Source organism: Aethalodelphis obliquidens, unplaced genomic scaffold, assembly GCF_003676395.1.
Source record: "Aethalodelphis obliquidens isolate GAN/ISIS:26980383/991018 unplaced genomic scaffold, ASM367639v1 scaffold2, whole genome shotgun sequence".
Lineage (NCBI taxonomy): Eukaryota > Metazoa > Chordata > Mammalia > Artiodactyla > Delphinidae > Aethalodelphis > Aethalodelphis obliquidens.
The window spans coordinates 6,808,272-6,829,579 of NW_020837946.1; the positions used below are offsets into that span (position 1 = coordinate 6,808,272).

A 21,308-nucleotide genomic window follows, 5' to 3' on the forward strand; every position below is an offset into this window, starting at 1 on the left:
CTGAGCCTGTGCGTCTGGAGCCTGTGCTCCATAACAAGAGAGGCCGCGACAGTGAGAGGCCCGCGCACCGCGATGAAGAGTGGCCCCTGCTTGCCGCAACTAGAGAAAACCCTCGCACAGAAATGAAGACCCAACACAGCCATAAATAAATAAATAAAAAAAAAAAAAAAAAAAAAAAGATACATGCATCCCAATGTTCCTAGCAGCACTATTTACAATAGCCAAGACATGGAAGCAACCTAAAGGTCCATCAGCAGATGAATGGATAAAGAAGATGTGGCACACACACACAAACACACACACGCGCGCGCACACACGTACACACGTGGACAGAAGCGTCATGAGGCAACTGCTTGCAGTGTGCATGTCTGGTTGCCCAGCCTCTCCTTAGGGGAGGGTTTTGCTCTGTGACATGATCAACATATGATTTCTAGTTTTCTTTCTTTTTTTGTTACCTAGTGGATGAGGGTGCTCTTCACTTCCCATTCACCTTTATGGGCGGGGTGAGGTGTGCTGGGGGGTGGAGACGGAGGGCAGGGAAGAGGACTCACCCCCGTGGCTTTCTGCTTAGTGTAGGCGTATTTGTCCCGAGTCAGTCTTTCAAAACGGTAAGTGGGAGCGAATGTGATTTCTTCCTCCTCTGCGACCAAACAAAACCACGGTTTCAGTTTTGATTTCCCATGTTTCACGTCTGGCCAAGTTTCCCTCTTTTCCAGGCATAATCCTTCCCCCGGTGAGGATACTTGGGAAAAGGGGAGACAGAATGCTGGAGGGAGACGGCCCGCGAGAGAAGGATGGCGGTTCTCACCGAAGTGCAAGAAAACCTTCTGCTCCTTTCTCTCCATGAGCAGCTGGTCATGGGCCAGGAGGTCTGCGTACTGCTGCTGCTTGATCTTCTGGATGATGGCTTCTGCCTCCTGGAGCAAAGACACGGCCAAGCCACTGGTGAGACAACCCTTTCACCAACGTGGTAAGAGGCACGTCGCCACCTCCCTGCCTGGCGCGCCAGGACCCGAGTCCCCGAAGCTGCACTAGGCCCTGGTCCCAGGGACGCTGGGCTGGTGCTTATTTACACTCCACCGTTTTATACGGACAACCCTGCAATCGTAGTGAAACATCAACTCAGTAACATAAGCTCCTGGCTATTCTAACTTGACAGAGGGATACTATTTTTGTGTACCGACTTCTAGCATCATTTTTATAAGGCTTCCCTAGATGGGTAGGTATGTCTCCCTGGCTGCCTGTTCTCTCTGTGAGACAGCCTGTTGTAAAGCCATGAAAGGATCTGAAACCCCAGCCCCCGAAGCTATGGGCACTGGGCCTCCGTGATCCGGGCTCGGACTCCGAGAGTCGGTGTGATATCGGTGGGGTGTGCCGTCCTTGGAATCCAGCTGTCCTCTCTCCTGAGACTTACGTTGCCTCCGCTTTGGCGAATGCACCTGGCTGACCTCCTGGGGAGTGAATGGGCGGACGGCCCCTTAAACTGTGAAGGGTCAGGATTTGTGCAGCCTCTGTCCACCCCTCTCCCTGCTCAGTCAGGAGGGAGAGAAGGAAAGTTCCCGAGGAGCACCCTGTGAGGGAGGGAGTGGCCGGGGAGGGGGAGGGGGGCACAGACGGGCCCTAAAAGCCGCTGTGGCAGCAACAGGCCGAGGAGGCCGAGGGATGTGGGAGGGCTGGGCAAACATCTGGGAGGGGAGTTCAATCCCAACTGGCAGAGGCCTGTAACCGACCCAAGGCCATTTTCTCAGGCCGCCTGTGCTCCAGGAGCCTCTCTCCCCTGTAAAATCAGGTCCGTTTCTGCCGTCCCCTCTCCCCTCACAGACAGCAGTGCCGAAGTATTCCTGGTACACAAGGGGCAGACGGTTCTCCTCCCATGCCTGGCCTCTGCCCCATCTTTCAGGAGCAACCGAGTCTCGCTCCAGGCGTGTCCAGGGGCCATGCCTGCCCACTCCCTTCGCAGGGAATCTTTTGCCCTCCCTGAGTGAGCAAGGCCATCTGTGCCATGTGGCCCCTCTGACTGCTGCTCATTGGATGGGCATCCAACTTCAGGAATGCCTTCCTCAGGCTGCCCGGTGACCCACGATTTGGGGAGAAAATGGAGCTGGTCTCTGCAGACTTCAGCCTTTCCTGGGCATCTGGGACTGGCAAGTTGAGGGGCCACTGCTGGTTAGCTAGAGGACCAGAGCGGCAGACAGGTGGTGAGGTGGGGTGGCCAGGACAGTTATGTGGCAGGTAGGCGTGAGCAGAGGCCAGCCGTAAAGAAAGGCAGCGGCTCCGTAATGGGACCAGTGTCGAGTCCCGGAGGAGTAGCTGCCTTGGCCCAGCTCGGTCGTGTGTCTCCCTGACCCTCTGCCCTGAGCTAAGGCAAGGAGCCTCTGTCCTGCGCATCCCCAGCCCCAGGAGGACGGCCCCTCACCCAGGTGGGCAGCTCCACGCGGTAGTTGAGATCCCCGAGCCAGAAGAGGTGGGTGAAGCGGTGAGTGATGTTAAAGGAGCTCAGCTTCTTGTCTCCCAGAGCCAGAAACCGGAGAATGTTCATATAGTTTTGGTTTCGCCTAATTAAACAAAAAAGCAGCCAGCTTAGCACAGGGGCATCAGTTCCCTGCTGCCCGTGCCAGGAAGTCAGAGGGGACACGTCGGGGAGTGAGACTGAAATCTCCAGCCCTGTGGCAGCAAACCACGCTTATGCAGCCCCTGGGCTGAACTGGGAACGCAGGGCGGGGCCCCGGGAGCATCCGCTCCGCAGGGACTCGGAATCATCAGTCTTCTAGATGGCCGTCTGCGTGGCTGGGCCACCAACAGGCAAAATGCCCATCCGTAAGGGCGCCCCGGATGAGGTTTTCCCTTGAGAAATGGAGTGTTGTTTAGGTGTCTGCTGGGTTAGCGACATGAGGAAATGTCTGTTCCGTCCTTTAGGCAAGATTCAGCCACACGTGGATGTAGCTGTACTTGCCTTTGATGAGAACACGGGAAAAGCCCTTAGAGACCGACCGGACAGGGTCCCAGCCGAGGGCTGAGCCGTCCTTATGGTGTTTAGGGTTTGAGGTCTGTCTGGGCAAATAACCCCAACCCCTGCTCCGGGGGCATGAGCTCCATTACCTGAGTTTCTTTTCGCTTCCGGAAGTCAGGTGGCTGTTGACAAACCCCAAGGAGGTTCCATTGAACATGAACGATACCCCCACGGCTCCCTTGTTCCCTAAAGGGAGGGGGAGGGAGAAGTCAGAGCATCAAACAGGGAAAGCTGCCTAGTGGGGGGAAATCAAGGTGAAGCAACGTCATCCGTCAGGAGGGAGAGCCGCTGCGGGAAAGTGGAGGCCAAGGAAGAGAGCAGAACAGCTTCAACTGGGGTGGGAGATGGGACAGGTGGTAGGGACTGGGGGGCGAGATTCCTCCAGGACAACAGGAAAATGGGATGAGCAGCCAGCAACCTTGGGGTTCTCGGCAGGGCTGAGGGAGGAGGCTACTGGTGTTAACTCATCCTGGCATCTCCCTCTAAGTGTGGGGGGGTGGGGTGTTAGTTTCTCCACATGCCCAAGCAGGACCATTAGAAGGAACCAGAAACCTTGAGAAGGAGATTCAGAAGGAGGAGACCAGGGCTGGGGGGCAGCGGGTGGTGACCAGCTAACTCCAGCTTCCTGGAGAGACCAAAACCCACACTGAGACCAGTGGTCCTCAGAGTATGTTCCCCAGAACAGCATCAGCACCACCTGGGAACTTGCTGGGAGCACACGTCTCAGGCCCCGCCCTGGACCTGCTGAATCAGAGCTTCAGAAGTGGGAGCCAGTAATCCATGTCTAGCAAGTCCTCTCTAGGACAGGGGTTAGGCAGACACTGACCCACCACCAGCTGAGAATGGTTTTTATGTTTTTAAACATTTGGGGAAAAAATCAAAAGAAGAATATTTTGTGACACATTAAAATTGTATGAAATTCAAATTTCATAGTCTATAACTAACGTCTTATTGGAACACAGTTATGCCCCTAGACAGAATCCAGTAATTATGACACAGACTGCATGACCTGCAAAGTTTGAAATATTTACTCTCTGGTCTTTTGGAGGAAAAGTCTGCCAACCCTGCTCTAGGTGGTTCTGACACATGCCGAAGTCTGGGAACCTGCTCCACCCATCACGGCATCTGTGAGCCGTACGTACTGAGCAGTTGAGATGTACAGGTCCAGACTGAGATGTAAACGTGTAAAAGACACATCGGAATTGTAAGCCTCGGTAAGGAAGACAGACTGTAAAATATCTCATAAATTTTTATATTGAATACCTATTGAAATGGTTATATTTTGAACGTATGAGGCTTGATAAGATATATTATTAAAATCGACTTCCCTTGTTTCCTTTTCCTGTTTTGAATTTGGTACTCAAAATTTAAAACCACCCAGGTGGCTGACATTCTGTCTGGGCTGGGTAGCAAAAGGGCCTTGGAGATCACCCGGCTCTGCCCCTTGGGACTCAGGGGAGCCACAGCCCAGCCAGGCCAGGCTTCCTGCCCCCCCCACTCCGCCGACCCCCACCCTGCCCTGCTCCCCTCGCCCCCAGGAGGCCTCTCCTCTCAGCTTTCTCCCCACCCTGCGGTGCCGCCTGGGTTTAAATCCCTGCCCACCACTTCCTTGTCACAGGGCCTCGGACAGGTTAGGGAACATCACTGTAGCCTCCAGAGCCCTGTCTGCGAATGGGGCTAATGACAGTCCCTGCCCACACAGGGCGCCTGTATTAAGTAATAGCCGGAAAGCATGTAGCACACGGCCTTGCATAGGGTACAAGGTCTTAGCTCTCCAGGAGGTCTTAGATCTTCCGCCGGTCAGCCAGCACTCACTGAGCTCCTGCCCTGTGCTGACCATGGCTGGGAGCCATTCTGGGGGAGGTAAGGAGGGAGACCAGCCCCAGGAGACGGGGGAGGGGAGGCGGGGGGGCATTGGTACAGGGGAACTCCTCCACCTCCAAGCTGCCCTCCGACTGCCCAGGACTCCTGCCTCCTTCTCTGGCCTTGTCCCATCATCACCCACTAGAGCTGAGCCCAGGGACCACGGGGCCTTGGCTTCGCTGCTCCCCCTGCGTGGGACACCCCTCCCACGAGGACCCTTCCTCTGCCCTCGGACTTGGGTCCCAAGGCCCCCCTGTCAGAGGCCCCTGGACGCCGTCTCAGGTAGTACTTGGATCTGCTCTAGTCCCCGCCACACACGCTTTGCCGCCGCTCCCTCCCGCAAGCGTCCCGCCGCCCGTCTGTCCGTGGGAGCAGGCCGCCGCGTGCGGTGGTCAGGAGCCCAGGCCCAGCGCCGTGCCAGGGGGCTGGGGGCACACTCGGCTCCGACCCGGGAACCAGGGCTGGGGCAGCGGCCGGGGGGAGGCCGGCCTTGTGTTGGGCGGTCGGAGCGCGGTGCAGGCTGGGGAAGGGCTGGTGGGAGGGGGCGGGCAGCCCAGGCAGCCGAGGATCGAGGACTAGAGGAGGTTCCTGGGCAGCAGAGGGCATGGGCTTCAGAGCAGGGCCGCTGCCACAGGAAGGAAGGGGGGCGGGTGGGCGTGGACGCGGGCAGCTTGCGGTCTGTCAGCAGAAAGGCTGAGAGGGCTTTTCACGTTCAACTGCAGCAGTTATGCTATTTCCTCTTACCTCTGGGGCTCTGTCCTGTCCTTGACACCAGCCACCAGAAACCGCTGGCCTCGCCCTCAGCTCCACCCACGGCCCCTGGGTGGGTGCACCTGCCCTCACGCACTCACCATCACACACAGACTGACAGACTGACACACACAGACCGACAGACTCACACACGCACACACTGACAGACTCACACAGACTGACAGACTCACACACACACAGTGACAGACTCACACACACACACAGACTGACAGATTCACACACAGACTGACAGACACACACACACATACACACACACACACACATACTCTCTCACACACACACACACACACACTCACACTCACACTCACAGGCATGCAGCCCTCTGCTGTTTTCAGTTCTCTGAAGCCCTGTGACTGGTCCCCACAGGCTCAGCTGATACCAATGTTTCCACCTCCAACCTGAGTCTGTCTAGATCTAGACCAGGGATCATAACCTACAGTCTGTGGCCAAACTGAACCTACGACTTGCTCGTAAATACAGTTTTCTAGAACACGGCTGCGCTCGTTCATGTTCCTGCTGTCTGTGGCTACTCTCTTGTGTCAGCAGCAGGGCTGAGGAGTTGCACGTGGACTGAAGAGCCTAAAATACTTCCTACCTGGCCCTTCACAGCATGTCTGCCAACCCCTGTCCTCGGTCCGTGACACTCGAGGTGAGGTCCGTACGCTAGCAGTGCTGACGCCACCTGGGAGCTCGTTGGAAACACAGAATGTCGGGCTCCTCCTGAGATGTACTGAGTCAGAACCCACATTCTGCCAGAGCCCCAGAAGCACTGGTGTAGACCCCGAGCACGTTTAGGCCAGGAGGACCGCCCACCCCAGGTGGGATGGACACGCGAGCGTCGGCTGGAGCGAGCTTACGTGGAACGCAGCCCCCCGCTCACCCCCCCACCCCCGCTCACCCAGCGTGTTGGCGATGCCCGTCTTCACGTTGTTGGTGCAGACATGGCTAATCCTGTTCTCGTGCTCCGGCTTGGCCAGCACCGCTATGCGGATGTTCCAGAGGGTGTGGATGGCGACCTGGCGGGGAGGACAAGGCTGTGACCCTGGGCCAGGACACAGTGCTTGACCCCAGAGCAAGAGAGTCACACCCATCCCTCGCCCCAGGTGTGGGGCACCCTGTCTGTAGTCCCTACACTTTGGGGGACTCCTAAGGATGCCTCACAGATGAGACAAAGGGTCTTGGAGATGAGAGCCGGCACTGATGAGATTTCGATGAAGTAAAGATGACCTACAAGCTCAGGCAGGGAAGAGGGGGGACCCCAGTGATGAGCAATGCTCACGGACCCCATTAATTTCTGGATACAGGTGCCCCTCTCTGGCCCTGGAAGCGGAGGGGCCCACTGAGCACATTCTTGCTTCTGAGATGCTCCTGGATTTGCCCAGCCCACTGCCCCAGAGTCCCACCCAGGAATGTGGCCACTGCTCACTGTTTTAAAAGTCATGCTGGTGATTTCTTGCAGGGAATGTTTGAGTATCTCCAGCCACTCCTTCTCTCCCAGGGGGTCCTCCTGGGTGCCGATCACGTAAATGTCATGGGGGATGTAATCAGCAGAGTCATCCCGCGTCTTTCCCTGCCCCTTGGAGAGAAACCAGGACGTGATCTTCTTGGGAGGGGGGGCGTTACCTTCAACAGCAAAACCCAACACCAAGTGAGTCAGAGGTACATCGGGAGAATTCAAAACAGACGTGGGGGGTGGGAGAGGTTCACACAGTCACTGGAAACCATTCAGTTCCCCCAGCGAAATATACCTTCAAGAACTAGGTACTATCATCCCCCAGGATGTAAGGGAGGGTGAGAACTCAGTTACTTTTCTTTTTCTTTTAGTTTTTTTTTTTTTTTTTTTGGTTGTGCTGCACAGCTTGCGGGATCTTAGTTCCCTGACCAGGGATTGAACCCGGGCCCTCAGCAGTGAAAGTGTGGGGTCCCAACCACGAGACTGCCAGGTAGTTCCCTCAGTTACATTTCTTTGTAAAGATAAAGTTAAGTTTCAAAACTAGAAACACCTGAAGATTCTGTAACTTGAACTGGTAGCACAAGATGTCAGACACTGTCCTAGTCTCTGGGGCTTTAGTGATAACTGAGACACGGGCCTCGCGGAGTTTACATTCCATTGGTGGTGAGAGAACGCTGGAGGCTGACAAGTTTAGCAGGGAGGCTTCTAACCCATGGTTAGGAGACAACAGTGCCTTCACTGCACAAGAGAGATCTCAGCCGAAAACCAAGAGATGTGCGGGAGTTAGCCAGAGAAATGGAAGAGCATGGAGGCCCACCTAGTGCCATTTCAAAAGCTGAGCTGAAACAGCTCAATAAAGAAATGATGATAAAGATTTATTTCCCTCAAAGTGCCCTTGGAGGTTGAGTAAACTTTTTTCTCAAAGAGATAACTTTCTTGGTTCACAAGTGCCTAGAAGCCAAGAGCTGGAGTGACCTGACTGCCGCCGAGTTCTGCTCCCACTGTGGCTCAGGATGGGAGCACAAACCCTGGGGCCTGGTGGTCTCTGCTCGGGGAGAGCCTCGCGTGCTGCCCTGGTGAGGCAGGGCCCTGGCCAGCTCCTTCCATGCCGTGTGAAGGGCACCCCCTGCAGTTGTGCGCCTGGACGGCCTGAACCGTGCCCAGCCAAATCTAAGACGTCCAGGCTCGCAGAGGGAAAAACGGGAAGGGGCCGGTGCCCACGTGCATGAACCCCCAAGTGTGAGAGCTGAGGAAATCAGGTGGCCAGTAAGAAACACTGGTGGGGAGAGAAGGATACAGGAACTGGGCAAGGGTTCTACTTCAGCGCTGCCGTGGCCCCTGGAATCTCTGGGCGTGAAGGTCTGGGGAGGCTGGGTCTGGTGGAATTGGGGTGGGCAGCTCTCCTGACTTCCCTCCTGGAACGCCAGCCCATCCTCCACCAAGTGACAGGCCAGGAGTCCCATGTTGCGTTTCTATTTCGGACTGACCCCTCCCCCTCCACGAAGGGCTTCTGCTCAGCCTCTTCCTCCCGGGGGGCTGCTGGGTGACACTGTGCTCCATTGGGAGGTGGTCCTGACTCCGCTCCAGACAAAAGTAGGCGAGACAGAGGCCCAGTCAAATTCAAATTTCAGATAAACAATGGATAATTTTTAGAATAAGTATGTCCCATGCAATAACTGTTTGTCTAAAATTTAAATTAACTAGACGTTCTGTATCTACTTAATTTTTTAAAATTTCTAGCTGAATATTTACACCAAATAATTATTTAGTGTAATTCATATTAGTATAAAATTTGTATTAGCATCTAAGTATATACTGTGTATGTTTAGTACAATGCATATTTGGTGTATATCTGCACTTACCTCTAGCCAAATGGTTATACTAAATAATTATCTAGTATAATTTATATTCAGTATAATACATTTATATATTTAGTATATGATATATACTTAGTATATATTAGTATGTAAATATATATAGTATATATATTTAGCATAATATATATTTAGTATGTATGTATTTATTTCTAGCTAAACACCTCTACTAAAAAATAATTTGTTGTTTATAGGAAATTCAAATTCAACTAGGCATCATCTCTCTTTCTCTTTCTTGCTCAATAAACCTGGCAGCCCAAATCAAAAAGGGAGTTCTTCCTTCCAGGACTGAAGCCCCTTGGCAAGCTGCCCCAGGCTGGCAGGTGCCCAAGAGCCTCTTCACCCATATATTCAGACTTTCCAGTTTCGACAAGCAACGTAACCCATTTCAGCTGCACTTGGGGTATGAGAATCCCAGGGCTTGTTTCTCTTACCCCTTGTCTCAGGATGGGTACCCAGGTCTCGGGACTGGGGGTGGGGGGGAGGCAGGCAAGGATGCTTGAGGCAGCAAAGCAGAACCCCAGGGGAGGTGCCTGGAGGCGGGGTGGCATGTGGACCCACCCATGTTCCAGGTGCCGATGAAGATGGTGATCATGTCGGGCTCCGGCTGCTCTGAGTGCTTGTTCTTCATCTGCTGGAGGAGCTGGCAGAAGCCTTCTCTCTTCTAGGGATTGAAGGGCAGACAGACTCAGACAGGCCTCTGCCTCCCTGCACATGCTACTTTCAAAGGACTGGTCAGCTTCGAGAAAACTGAGGGGAGCGCAGATCAGTGTGGACTTCCAGGAGAGCCATCTGGAAATACGTGTCCGAGGTCTTAAGAGAGCGGCTTCTCTCTGACCCAGCCCTTCCACTGCAAGGACCTGACTAAGGAAAGAATCAGGGACTGTTCGAAGACCCGACTACATCGTGGGGACTGCAGCAGAAAATATTAGAAACCTTCGTGTCCGGTCTTAGGAGATGAATTACTAACTGTATTATGGGTCATCCATATGCTAGAAGACCACAGGTTTTAAAAATTGGGGGGCAGAAGTACTTCATCAACAAGGGTAGACGGTCAAGATACCTTGTTTAGTATGAAAAACCAGTTGACAAAACACTATGAACAGCACCACTGCATTTGTGTTAAAAAAACACAAACAAAAACCATCCTGAAAGATAGAGTCCGAGGATTACTAGTGGTATAGGGCTGTTTCTATTTTAAACTTTTTGTTTATCTGTATACTTTTTCACTAATGAGAATTAGATTACTTACGTAATGAAAGAAAATTTAAATCAAAGAAACGAATTAAAAAGGAAAGAACACACAAAGGCTGTCGTAGCCTTCTTAACAGTCTTCGTTTAGTTGTCCTGGGTACACAGTAGGGCACAAAGTAGACGTGGCCCTCTCGTAGCTTACAGTCCAATAGGGCAGGGTGACCAAACAAGCATGCCCCCAAGGTTCAGGCTGCACCATATGAAATTACCAACGTTTGACAATTTCACATGATTCAATCTAATGGCAAATCCAAGTTCCCTCCGTAGAAAGCAGCTCACGAAGAACTGTGATGGCTGTCTTTATGGAAACCTGCTTTTAGTTACAAATGACTCAATATTCAGCGCCTCATCCTTCTGAGCTTGCGGCAATGAGCAGAACTGGGTTTTGGACCTCTGCCCACGTGCCCAGCACGCTGCCCAGCCAGGTTTCTGCCTCCCCCCACCTGTCTGGCCCCCACTTCCTTGTTTTTCCCAGTTCCTTCTCTATCATTCCTCCCAGTCCTTTTCACCCTCTCAGCCAGTTCTGGGCACCCCTGGACCCCCCCATTGGCCTCCCAGCAGCCCACCCCTGCCAGACAGGTAGAAAGAGGTGGGTCCCGGCACTCAGTGGGGCTGTCCCTGTGAGCCTATGATAGAAGCTCTGTCCCTCTGCCATGGTGCTGACACAGTCAGCCAACACCTCACGTGCTGGGAGCTCTCTGTGCCCTGTCTCATCCGAGTCGTACACAGCAGGATAAACAGCAGGGCCGCAAGGGTGGGTTTCAGCCCCTTGTTGGCATGTCTGAAGTGAGGGATAAGGTCACAGAGACACTGTCTGTACAGAGGCCCACCACAACGCCCAGATCCCAAGTTTCTCCATCTGCCCACCCACCTCTTACTCCAGCAGCCAGGCCTGGCAGGGACTCTCACTTCTGCAGAGTGGGGCAAAGTGTAGAAATGGAGGGAGCGCTGGTTGAGACTCAGATCTAAATCTGGGTGCCCCTGAGGACCTCCGGGTGCATCCCGGGGAAGTTCAAAGCCCCCCAGTGGGGCTCAGGGCTAGTAAGACATGGATAATAAAGGATGCACTCTCTCAGGGGCAGGCGTGGTAGCAAAGGGAGAGGATGGTGCTGTGATGCTTGAATCCCAGCTGGCCTGGAACGCACCCCCTCAGCTTCCTGCGCTTGGCTTTCCCAGGTGGGAAATGGGTTGTGAGAGCTGAGTGAGCCCACGGTACCGACTTCCAGGCACACAGCAAGCCTCAGAAATTGTGCGTCCCTCACTCCCCTCTTGGCCCATCTTAGTGGTTTGTCGTCACTTACTTTGGAGTCAGCAAAAACATATTCCTTCCGCAGGGTCTTCTCCTTCTCTGTTTCCACCAAAATCACCAACTTGTTCAGAAACTTCTGAGATTTGATGAGCTGCAGGACTGAAGAGGGATGAAAGTTCATCTTTCTCATCATCACCCAATATGTAGAGCCTCCACTACACTCTGGCACTTGACCATCAACAGTCCTGACTTTTCCGCGTCCAGGCTGAGCCCCAGATCTGTGCCTGGTCTCCCAGATTCTTGCTCCTCTTACAGGGAGGAGTTCATGGCTGGGAAGGGTGGTGCCTGGAACAGGAAGGGTGGCCTGGCCGGAGCAGAGACAGTGTGACTGTCCATCTTTTCAGCTCCCTCCCTCTCTTCCTTCCTTCTCTCTCTCTCTCCTCCTCCCTATCTCTTTTCCTTCCTTTCTCTTCCTCCCTTCCCTCTTGTGCTTTTGAATTTATATCTAAATGAAAAATTAAATATTTTCACTTCTATCAACGACTAAAAGACTCAAATTGTTCTACAAGATTTTTACGAACAATTGCACTCCCCAACCCCACCTCCCTCCAATGTCCAGCTCCCTAGAGGCAACCACTATCAATTCTTTTAGTGGATTCTTTTGGAATTTTACTTCATGACTCTAAATACGATGCTTATATTGCTACTTCCTGGTGTTTCAGTCTTAAGTACTTCCTATTACATATTGACTTCCCACTATAGAAGATGAAGGTTTAGCTCTCTTTCACATTTACAACCTGTTCCCCCACCTCACCATTCCCCTCCCCCTGCCAGTTCAGTCCCTCCATCATCCTTCTAATAATTATATCATCATTTTGGCCAGATAAGCATTCAGTGTTTGTTATTATGGGAATGCTCTTGACAGACAAGCCCTGACGGCTTTCTCTTTCCTACACAACTTTCTGTTTTTCCTGGAGTTAATAATTGCCGTATTTTTTTTCAGTGGTCCTAACTCTCTCAGTTTGTAACTCTCTTTTCCGTGTGGTCAATCACTTTCATCAGTTTCATCATCCTGAGGGAGCCTCTCCCAGAGCCTCTGGGCCTTCTCTTCTCCAGACTGGTGACCTCTAGGCCTGATGCAGAGCCGTTACTTTAGGGCCTTCCTTCTCCATCATCTGGGAAATCCATTCACCTCTGTCTCTCTTGTATTGGATCCCATGTCATCCTCTTCCTCAGTTTATGCCTTCATTTTGGTAGAGCAACATCTCTAGTAGCTTTCCAAGAAAGAAGGGATGGGGTGATACATTTCTGGAAGCTTTGCATGTCTGAAAACTCTACCCTCACACTTCACGGACACAACTCTAAGTTAGGAATAATTCTCCTCAGGACTCTGGAGACCTTCCTCCATCCTTTCTAGTTTGCAGCATTGCTGCTGAGAAATAAAACATCATTCTGATCCATCTGTATGCAGAAGAGTTCACATGGCAAGCCTGACTGCTATCCTTGGAAAGCCGGCTTGAAGGTGGCCCTTGGGTGGCATCTAGGACCTTGGATTTGGGGAGGGTTCCCAGCATCCCCAGAACTAAGAGCAACTCACTGTGCCTGTGATGTTTGTACCAACAGTGTGGTTTACACTGAATATTTGTTTTCCTCCTGGGAGTCTGGGTGTGTACCAGGCAGAAGGTGCCTACATGACCAGCCTCCAGTAACATGCCGGGATTCTGAGTCTCTAACAAGCATCCCTGGTAGATGACATCTCACATGTGTTGTCACAACTCATCAAGGGAGGAATTAAGCACGTCCTGCGCGACCCCCACAGGGAAAGGACTTCTGGAAGCTTGTGCCTGGTCTCTCCTAGACCTCACCCCAGGCACATTTTCCCTTTGCTGACTGTGCTATGTCCTTTCACTGTAATAAACCACAGCTATATGACTCTACACTGAGTCCTGGGAGTCTTCCTGGAGAATCACTCACTGTACCTGGACATGGTCTTGGGGACCCCTGACCCAGGCTATAATCTATCTTTTGCTTTGAAGATTTTAGGATCTTTTCTTAGAATCCAGTGTTATGAGACTTTCCAATGTTGCATGTGCCTCAGAGTGTGCTGCACACTTGGTGGGCCATTTTCAGTCTGGAAACTGTTTAGTCCTGAGAACTTCTCTTGAATTGTTTCTTTAATGCTTTTTCTCACTGTTTCCCGGTCTTCTCTTACTGACTCTCATTATATTGGTATTGGACCTCCTGGACTGGTCTTCTAATTTTCAAAAATCCCTTCTCTCCTATGTCTCCTCACTTTGTCCTTTTGTTCTACCTTCTGGGAGCTTTCCTCAACTTTATCTTTCCACCCTTCCTTTGAGTTTTTATTTTTAAAATTTCTGAAAAAAGATTCTGCTATAATGTTTTTACTTTTCCTTACTAATCGCCTGTTCCCTTCCTTCTCCTTTCTCCTCATTTTTATTTTGTTCTCGGAGTGTTCCTTTAATAGCATTCTGTTCTTGTTTCCTGGTCCAATTTCTTTTAACTGTCATAATTTGTTTCCTGCACGTTTTTTGTCTTTTTTCCTTACTTCTGCCTTGAGTCTCATTTTTTCCTATTCCAGGCTTCTCTCCACTGTCTGGTGGTCCTTAGCTGTGAATCCCAACAGTGCCAGTGGGGGACTGTCCAGCAGGGTTTCTCCACTGGGTGGTCTCATGGGTTGACTTGTGGGGAACCTCTTCATGGCAGTGTCTTTAGATTTTTTGTTCCTGGGCTGGTCATGTGGTCCAGGAAGAATCTTCCAACTGCCTGCCTGCAGGGTGTGGGCCTGGCTGGCAGCATCCCGAGCTGGGCAGGGGTGAAGGCTGGCGTCTCAGCGTTCAGAAGTAACGCTGGTGTCTCCCACTCCCTCACCTCCTCCAGAGAATGAACCTCAGGTCTTCTGCCTAATGTGTGAGGGGTAGCCACCAGCTGTGTGGCATGGACAGGGATCTGGTGGGTCTAACTCTTTTAAAAGATTTTCATCCAATCCTGCTGTCTGTAACCCCAGCTTCACCCTCGCTCCAGGGGCCCCGGTTGCTATTGACTCCTATGCCCTTTGTGGTTCTGTGGTATGTCAGGCGTCTCAACTTTCCCTATGCCATACTTAAAATTTAGCTTTTTTGGTTCCTATACATTGGTTCTCATTATCCATCTGCTTTTCAGCATTCAGAATTGTGTTGCCATTACCTTCCCTCCTGTTTTCTCTGTCCCTGTCAGTTTTGCCTTTAGGAAGGGAACTGACAATCGTGTGTGTGTTCAGCCACCATCCTGAGCTGAAGTCTCACTCTAGGGAATTCGTGGGGGGGCCCTGCTCTCAGAAGTCCCCTCAGCCTTGTCAGAGGCAGTCACAGACTCCTACTGCTGCCAACTGGAATGCCCAACTTCTCCAAATCTGCTGCTCTTAGGCTATGTCTCCCTCCCTCTGAATCTCTGGTTTTCCTTCTCTTTGTAGGACTGTGTGGCTGCCCCTGGGACGTGACATCTTGCTTGCTCAGAATGAGTATTATTAACACTAATATTAGTGTCAGTAGCAGGGTCAGTAAGTGGCCCACTTGTTCCCATACTTAGTTACATAGAATCATTTCGGTTCCTCTTCCCTTGCCCTGTCCATCTCCTCCATCAGCCGGTCTGAGCAGTTCTACCTCCACAACGTTCCCAATCTGCCTATCTTTCCCCATCTCAAGCCACCACCACCTCTTGCCGGCCACTGTCACAGCCCTTTAATTGGTCTCCCTGTCTCTGCTTGCCCCTGCCACCGTTTATTCTCAGCACAGCAGCCAGAGTTCATTTTAGAGGGGATCACACCATTCCCCTGCCTGAAACCTCCAAACAGCGGCTCACTGCACTTAGAACACACCCCGGGTCACCAAGGCCCGGTGATTTCTTCATCCTCCGAAGCCCCAGGCAGAGCCACCTCTGTGGTGTGAAGCTTCCCCGCACAGCCCCACACAGAGCTCCTCAGTCCTCCCCCAGGGCTAACCTCACATCTGATCCACATTCTAATACATGCGCACACGTCAGCTTTCCCTCCTGAACTGCAGGTTCTTTGAGGGAGGGCTATATAACTCAGGGCTGGCCCACGGAAGATGCTCAAAAGAAAAATGTGCATTGAATTAACTGATAAGAATTCACAGTGCTCCTCAGAATCCTGAGGAGCACTTCTTTCAGTCCAGAAACCTCAAGTTTTTAGAGCCGTCAGGCACTCTCTGACAATCTCCTTACTCACTGTTGGTTTCTGTTTCATTTTGTCAAAGCTGAGGCCATTCCTTTCAGTTGTAAGTCAGACTCTGTGGCCGTTAAGAGGAAAGTATGGTTCTAAGCCCGTCACTTTCAACAGCCCTCCCCCGCTCACACCCTCAATAAGTCCCCAGCTCTCCTGCCCAAGTTGGCAGTGGACTGAGCGGTCCTGCCCCGGCACTGCGATCGAACTCTGCGTGAATATGACAGCTTGTCACACTCCAGTGTCCAGGGACTTCGTTTCCTGGTCCGTCGTCCTCCTCACTGCTCGATGCTACCTTCCTCAAAGCTGCCTTGGAGGGATAATTGTATGATGATGATGGTAGCAGCCAATTATTTGAGCATCTACTAGACGCTAGACACTGTGGACTTTGATGTTTACTTACTGAAGACTCACGGCAGCCCTACAGGATGCTACTATACCTATTGGACAGAATAATAAACTGAGGACAGAGAGAGGGCCCTAGACCAAGGTCACAAGTGGCTGACCTGGGACTCAAGGCTGGGCTTCTAACACCTCCCTGTGCTCCTAACACCACTCTTCTCCTTTCTGCACCCCACCTCCTGCACAGGGCTGGTCCCCAGAATTCCATCCCCCCTGATGCCCTGAGAGTATCCCTTGGACCTTCGTGCCACAGCCCAGGTGGGACTCAGGAGCAGGAGGTTGCAGGACAGGGCAGGCCCCTGTGGGGCAGCCCCCATGGCCTCTACCTGGACACTTTGCCGTGGGGCCAGTGCTGCCTCTGGGCTCATGGGATGTACTTTTACAGGCATATAGCTCGTCTACTCATGACAAGCCTATTATTCCCATTTCACAGATGAGAAAATGGAGGTACAGAGCAGTTAAGCAACTAGGCCAACATGATACAGCCAGCAAGTGTCAGAGCCTAGATTTGAACCTGGGACGTCTAGCCCCGGAGCCCATGTGTGCTCTTATCCTCTGTCCTGCTGTTCCCAGCATAGTGTCTGACATCGAGTTGGTGCTGAACACACAATCCCCTTCCCATCCCGCCTGGATGTCCAGCCCTAGGAGGTTCTAGGGGTGACGAGTGGTATCTGCAGGACTTGGCTGTCAGGCCAAGTATCCACCATCTGAATAGACAGCTCAGGCCAGTGTTCTTGATGGGGCGAGGCTGTGGCTCGTGTCATGTACCCTCGAGTCCCCTGTGGGATGTGCTGTGACCTGCTCCCATTTGCCATCTCTGCTGGCGAGAGCTTCAGAGTGGGTGGTGGTGACCCAGGACAATATCTGAAGGCCACTCCAACTCATGGGCTAAATGACAGTGGGTAGACAGCATGGAAGCACAGCCCACGCTCCCTACAGGCATCTGCTTGGCAAGGCTAGAGCAGCGGGATTTTCCCAACTTTTCAACACCAGCCATCAGTCATGGTCTCCAACCAGAACCTGCCTCCAGAACATTCCATCCCACAAGTCAGGCTTCTAACAGAACCAGAGGAGAGTCCTCTGCTTCCAGACAGCAGGAAAAAGATTTTACATGGTGACCACATGCATACAATTTCTATGTGTGTGTGCATGTGTATGTATAACTACAACACAAGTTTCGTGAAAGAATGTTTACCTTTACTCTCTACTTTGATGTTTTCTGGTTTATCCTTCTCTGTTCTTTCTCTTCTCATACTACTTTATTCAGAACAAAAGATACTGATCATGCCTGGAACTGCCAGATAAAATACAGGATGACTGGGATTCCTTTACAGAAAAAGGCGTACCTTTTCACTACAAGTATGTTCCAAGTGTTGCACGGGACATACTTATACTAAAGCTTTTTCATTGTTTACCTGAAATTTGAGTTTAACTGGGCATCCTGTATTTTTATTTGCTAATCTGGTATCCCTAATTATATGCTACTAAGCAAATTTTGAGCCCCTGCAGAATAAAAAATACTGTTTACAGACCAGAGGGGCTTTGTCTTCAGGGGCTGGAATACAAACTGCTGTGTGAAATTTGAGGGGAGAGTCCATAGCACTTACCAAGTATCTCAGGGAACCTGTCGGCCAGGTGAGGATAAAATGAGATCAAGTAAGGAAATGCGGCTCAGAAAATATCACGTGATGATACATAGGCTCCCCGCCTTGTACAGATGGAGAAACTGAGGCTTGGAGCTGCCCCCTCCCTGGCAGGCCAGCCTCTGAGGCCAGTGATGCCAGGGGCGCATCTCAGCATTTGCCCCCATTCTGCTTGGTTGTTGCCCAAAGCCCTGCTGTCCTCCAGGGGTTCCTCCCCTGGGAGCCTCTCTGTAGCCTTTCTCTTCCCCTGACCTTGGCCACACTGCAGGCTGTCACTTGCCATTCTCACTATCAAGGCTGCCAATTCTAGACTCTGCCTCTAAAACTGCCTCCCCGCCCCCTCCCCAGTTATTCTCCATCCAACCTGTGGCCTTCTTCGGAGCACTCAGTAATAGCTGAAATCATCGTATTGACATATTTATTGGCCACTCAATGCATTGGAATGTAAATTCCACGTGGACAGAGTCTTCGACCATCCTGCTTGCCCTGGATCCCCAGTGCCTGGCCCACAGCAGCTTCTCTATAAGTTTTTGGCGTGTGAACATTTTCCATTTTACTGATGAGTTTGTTTGAGATGCAAAGCCTCAGTTGCCCAGAGTTGGCTCCTATGTGCTAGGTTTTCCTAAGGAGCCTTACACGTAGATCCGTTCACATGAGTCTTATCATCCCCATTTTACAGATGAGGAAACTGAGGCCCAGGAAGGTTAAGTGTCGCATGCAAGGTCACACTGGTGCTAAGTGGCTGAGCTGGGATGTGAATTCAGACAGAGCTCGTGACTTTAATGCCATGCTAAACTGTTTCTCTGTCTGTGCTACCCTAGAGATGCAGCCTGATTTGGCCAGCAGGGCCTGAACCAGGCATAATGATGACCACACGCGTCCGTGTGGCTCCTAGCAGGGAAGAGCATGAACACACGTGGAACCGCCACCCTGGGCCAAGTATAAGCTCATTTCCCCAGGGTGGGAGGAAGCAGGTGGAGCGTACAGGGCAGGCCTCAAGGTAGAGGGGGCACGAGAGGGGAGCCTTATGACTGGGGGTTCCCACAGGCAGGCTGAGGGTTGGTGGGTACCCCAGCAGAGGGTGGAAGGTGCCTGGCAGGACTTACTTTTCCAGCAGCCTGCTGCTGAGCGGCCACAGTAAGGGCACTAGCAGAATGAGAACTTTACAGACATGAGGGGGCCTTACTTTTCTTGTGGCTGTAGAACTTGTCCTCAGAACCGTCCTTGGACTTCTTAATTATCAGTTTCCCAGATTCAACATCGACTTTGAGCTGCAGTTTCTGAGGAATCCCCAGAGATTCTGACTTCACCTGTGAAAAGGAGGTGGGGGGGAAGGAGGGGAGGGGCAGAGGAGATTTTGGTTATCCCTTCTCTGTGCTTTCACAGTGCCAGTCCGTGATCCCTTGTCGATACGACTGGGCAGCCCTTGGCCATGTGTCCAGCCCTGGTGTCCCTCCCGCACGGGACCACTGGGCTTCTGTTTCTGAGCCTCCCTGCCGCAGAGGGAGTTTCCATGGGCAGCTCGTGAGAGTCCCTGAAACGTGGGAGGAGCCCAGCTTGCCCACCGTGTGCACATCAGCTATTCCGCCAGGTCTGGTGAAGGGAACGGATGAACGACTGGAAGATGGTTTATTCACAGCTGAATGTGGCAACACTCATTAATCTGATGTGTCATCTACTTCCACAAAGGATTTTAGTAACAGATTTATGCTCCTGGGCCTCGTTACAACCAATAAGTGAACATTCACTGATAATAATTAGGAAAAAGACAATTGCCTAGGCATGTTCAGAAGATGGAAATACATCTTAATATCGAATTGTCATCAGGGCTAGGAAGGATGTGGGGATGGGCATCCTGTCCTGTTTCTGAATGTGGAACCAGTGCTGCGCAAAAAGAAAAGAAGAAAACAGCGCGCTCGTGGTCCCGGTCGCGCGGAGGAGGATGTGCACGCGGAGGGCAAATGGCTACTGAAAACAAGCCGGAAGGGCGGTTCCCAAAGTGTATTCCGCGGAGCTCGCGCCTACTGTGTTCTCAACACCGTGCCACCTACAGAAGATGATCATGGGAATAGCAACAGTCACGTAAAAATCTTTTTACCGAAAAAGCTGCTTGAATGTCTGCCGAAATGTTCAAGTTTACCCAGAGAGGCACCGTTGGAACACTAATGAGAGATCATGATGCAGCCGTCCTTCTGGATTTCTTTTTAATAATGTGTGACCCTTCACCTTTGATCCCCTGACCTGCATTACCTTGGTAACCATTTCAGTTTTTAATTTTTCATTTTTTGATTTTGGTGTACAAGCTGTAACATTTCATCTCTCAAAGTGTCACACGCTGATTTCCTCAAATAGAGATACCCCTTTGAGCGATTAAAAAAAAAAAAAAAAAAAAACACGAAAAGAAAAACAAATTTCTGGGCCTGGAGATTCTAACTCAGTCACTTTCGGGGAAGTCACAGGAATCACTTTTTTTCCCCCTAATCCCTCCCTGAGGCACTATTTTCCAGCCAGTTCGGGGAGGCCCTCTGTTTGATGACACTCACTGCCCCCATTTGGAGAAGGAAGAAGTTTTGGCATCTTGGGCCAATGAGAAGCTCCTTCCTTGGGAGCCTCCCCCTGGCGAAGGCTCCACAGGTTCATCTGGGCACCCATTCGAAGGTTTAATCATCTTCCCAGGGAGCTGGTTCCGCTGACCGTCAATCTCAGCCCAGCCATTGGGCTCCCTCCTGAGGAAGGACTGGGGGTCCATCAAAAGCCCCCCTTCCCCAGGGACCAGAACCGCCCCCAGCCCCCTCCTGTGAAGCACAAGTCCACAGCCACTTACCTCAAAGGTGACTGGTGGGATGAGGGAACGCCAGTGGGAAGACTCGGGACCCTCATGCAGCAAGGCCTTGACCTGTGGGCAGAAACGCACGGGGCCCTTCAGGCTGGGAGGGGAAGGGAAGGCAGTACAGGTTGGGACAGAGTCACAGGGGTACCTGGGCATTCTCCAAGCGAAGAGGGGGCCATAGAGAAGTCCAGGGAAGCTGCAGGGTCCCCCACATACCTTATCTTCAATAGAAGACAGGAGACTTGTCAGTTGGCTGAGCTTGGCCACCATGTTGATCGGATTGGCCTCACCAGGCACCTGGTACATGAGAGCAAATAAGGACGGGATGCTGAGTGCCAGCCGCTGAGAGGCGTCAGGCTGAGCGCTTTCCATGCTTCGTCTTGGTTCATCTCCCTAACAACCCCACAAGTACGATTATTGTCCCCCTTTGAAGACAAGGAAATCAGGGATATGTACAACCGTCTCAAAATTATGATGACCAAAAAATGCATCTTCCTTTCTTCTTCCCTCTAAACCTGCTTCTTCCCCGGTGCTTCTCAGTTGCTTAAACAAAACCGAGGCCTGTCCTCGATTATAACCTTTCCACCCTCCTATGTGTACTGCATCGGTGCTCCTGGCTCGACTTCCGAAACACGGCCGTCCCCGGCTCGAAACCCCCTGGTCCAGCTGCTTCCCACCACTGAGAGGAAATGATCCAAACTCTTAAAGACTCTGTATGATCC

The 21,308-nt window shown here is 51.8% G+C and overlaps 1 protein-coding gene and 1 pseudogene across 1 annotated transcript in view; one reads left to right on the forward strand and one right to left on the reverse strand.

Moving 5' to 3' along the window:
• Positions 1-21,308, reverse strand: part of INPP5D (inositol polyphosphate-5-phosphatase D) — a 131,123-nt gene that overhangs the window by 27,094 nt on the left and 82,721 nt on the right. Inside the window, exons 7-17 of the mRNA XM_027118170.1 lie at positions 20,803-20,883; positions 20,581-20,652; positions 18,943-19,066; positions 11,527-11,633; positions 9,533-9,635; positions 7,071-7,267; positions 6,543-6,660; positions 3,100-3,196; positions 2,417-2,555; positions 809-917; positions 552-640 (exon numbers count right to left, since the gene is read on the reverse strand). Coding sequence (XP_026973971.1) covers positions 552-640; positions 809-917; positions 2,417-2,555; positions 3,100-3,196; positions 6,543-6,660; positions 7,071-7,267; positions 9,533-9,635; positions 11,527-11,633; positions 18,943-19,066; positions 20,581-20,652; positions 20,803-20,883 — 1,236 coding nt within the window. The remainder of the gene's footprint in view (positions 1-551; positions 641-808; positions 918-2,416; positions 2,556-3,099; positions 3,197-6,542; positions 6,661-7,070; positions 7,268-9,532; positions 9,636-11,526; positions 11,634-18,942; positions 19,067-20,580; positions 20,653-20,802; positions 20,884-21,308) is intronic.
• LOC113605236 (calmodulin-binding transcription activator 1 pseudogene) lies at positions 19,366-20,049 on the forward strand (annotated as a pseudogene).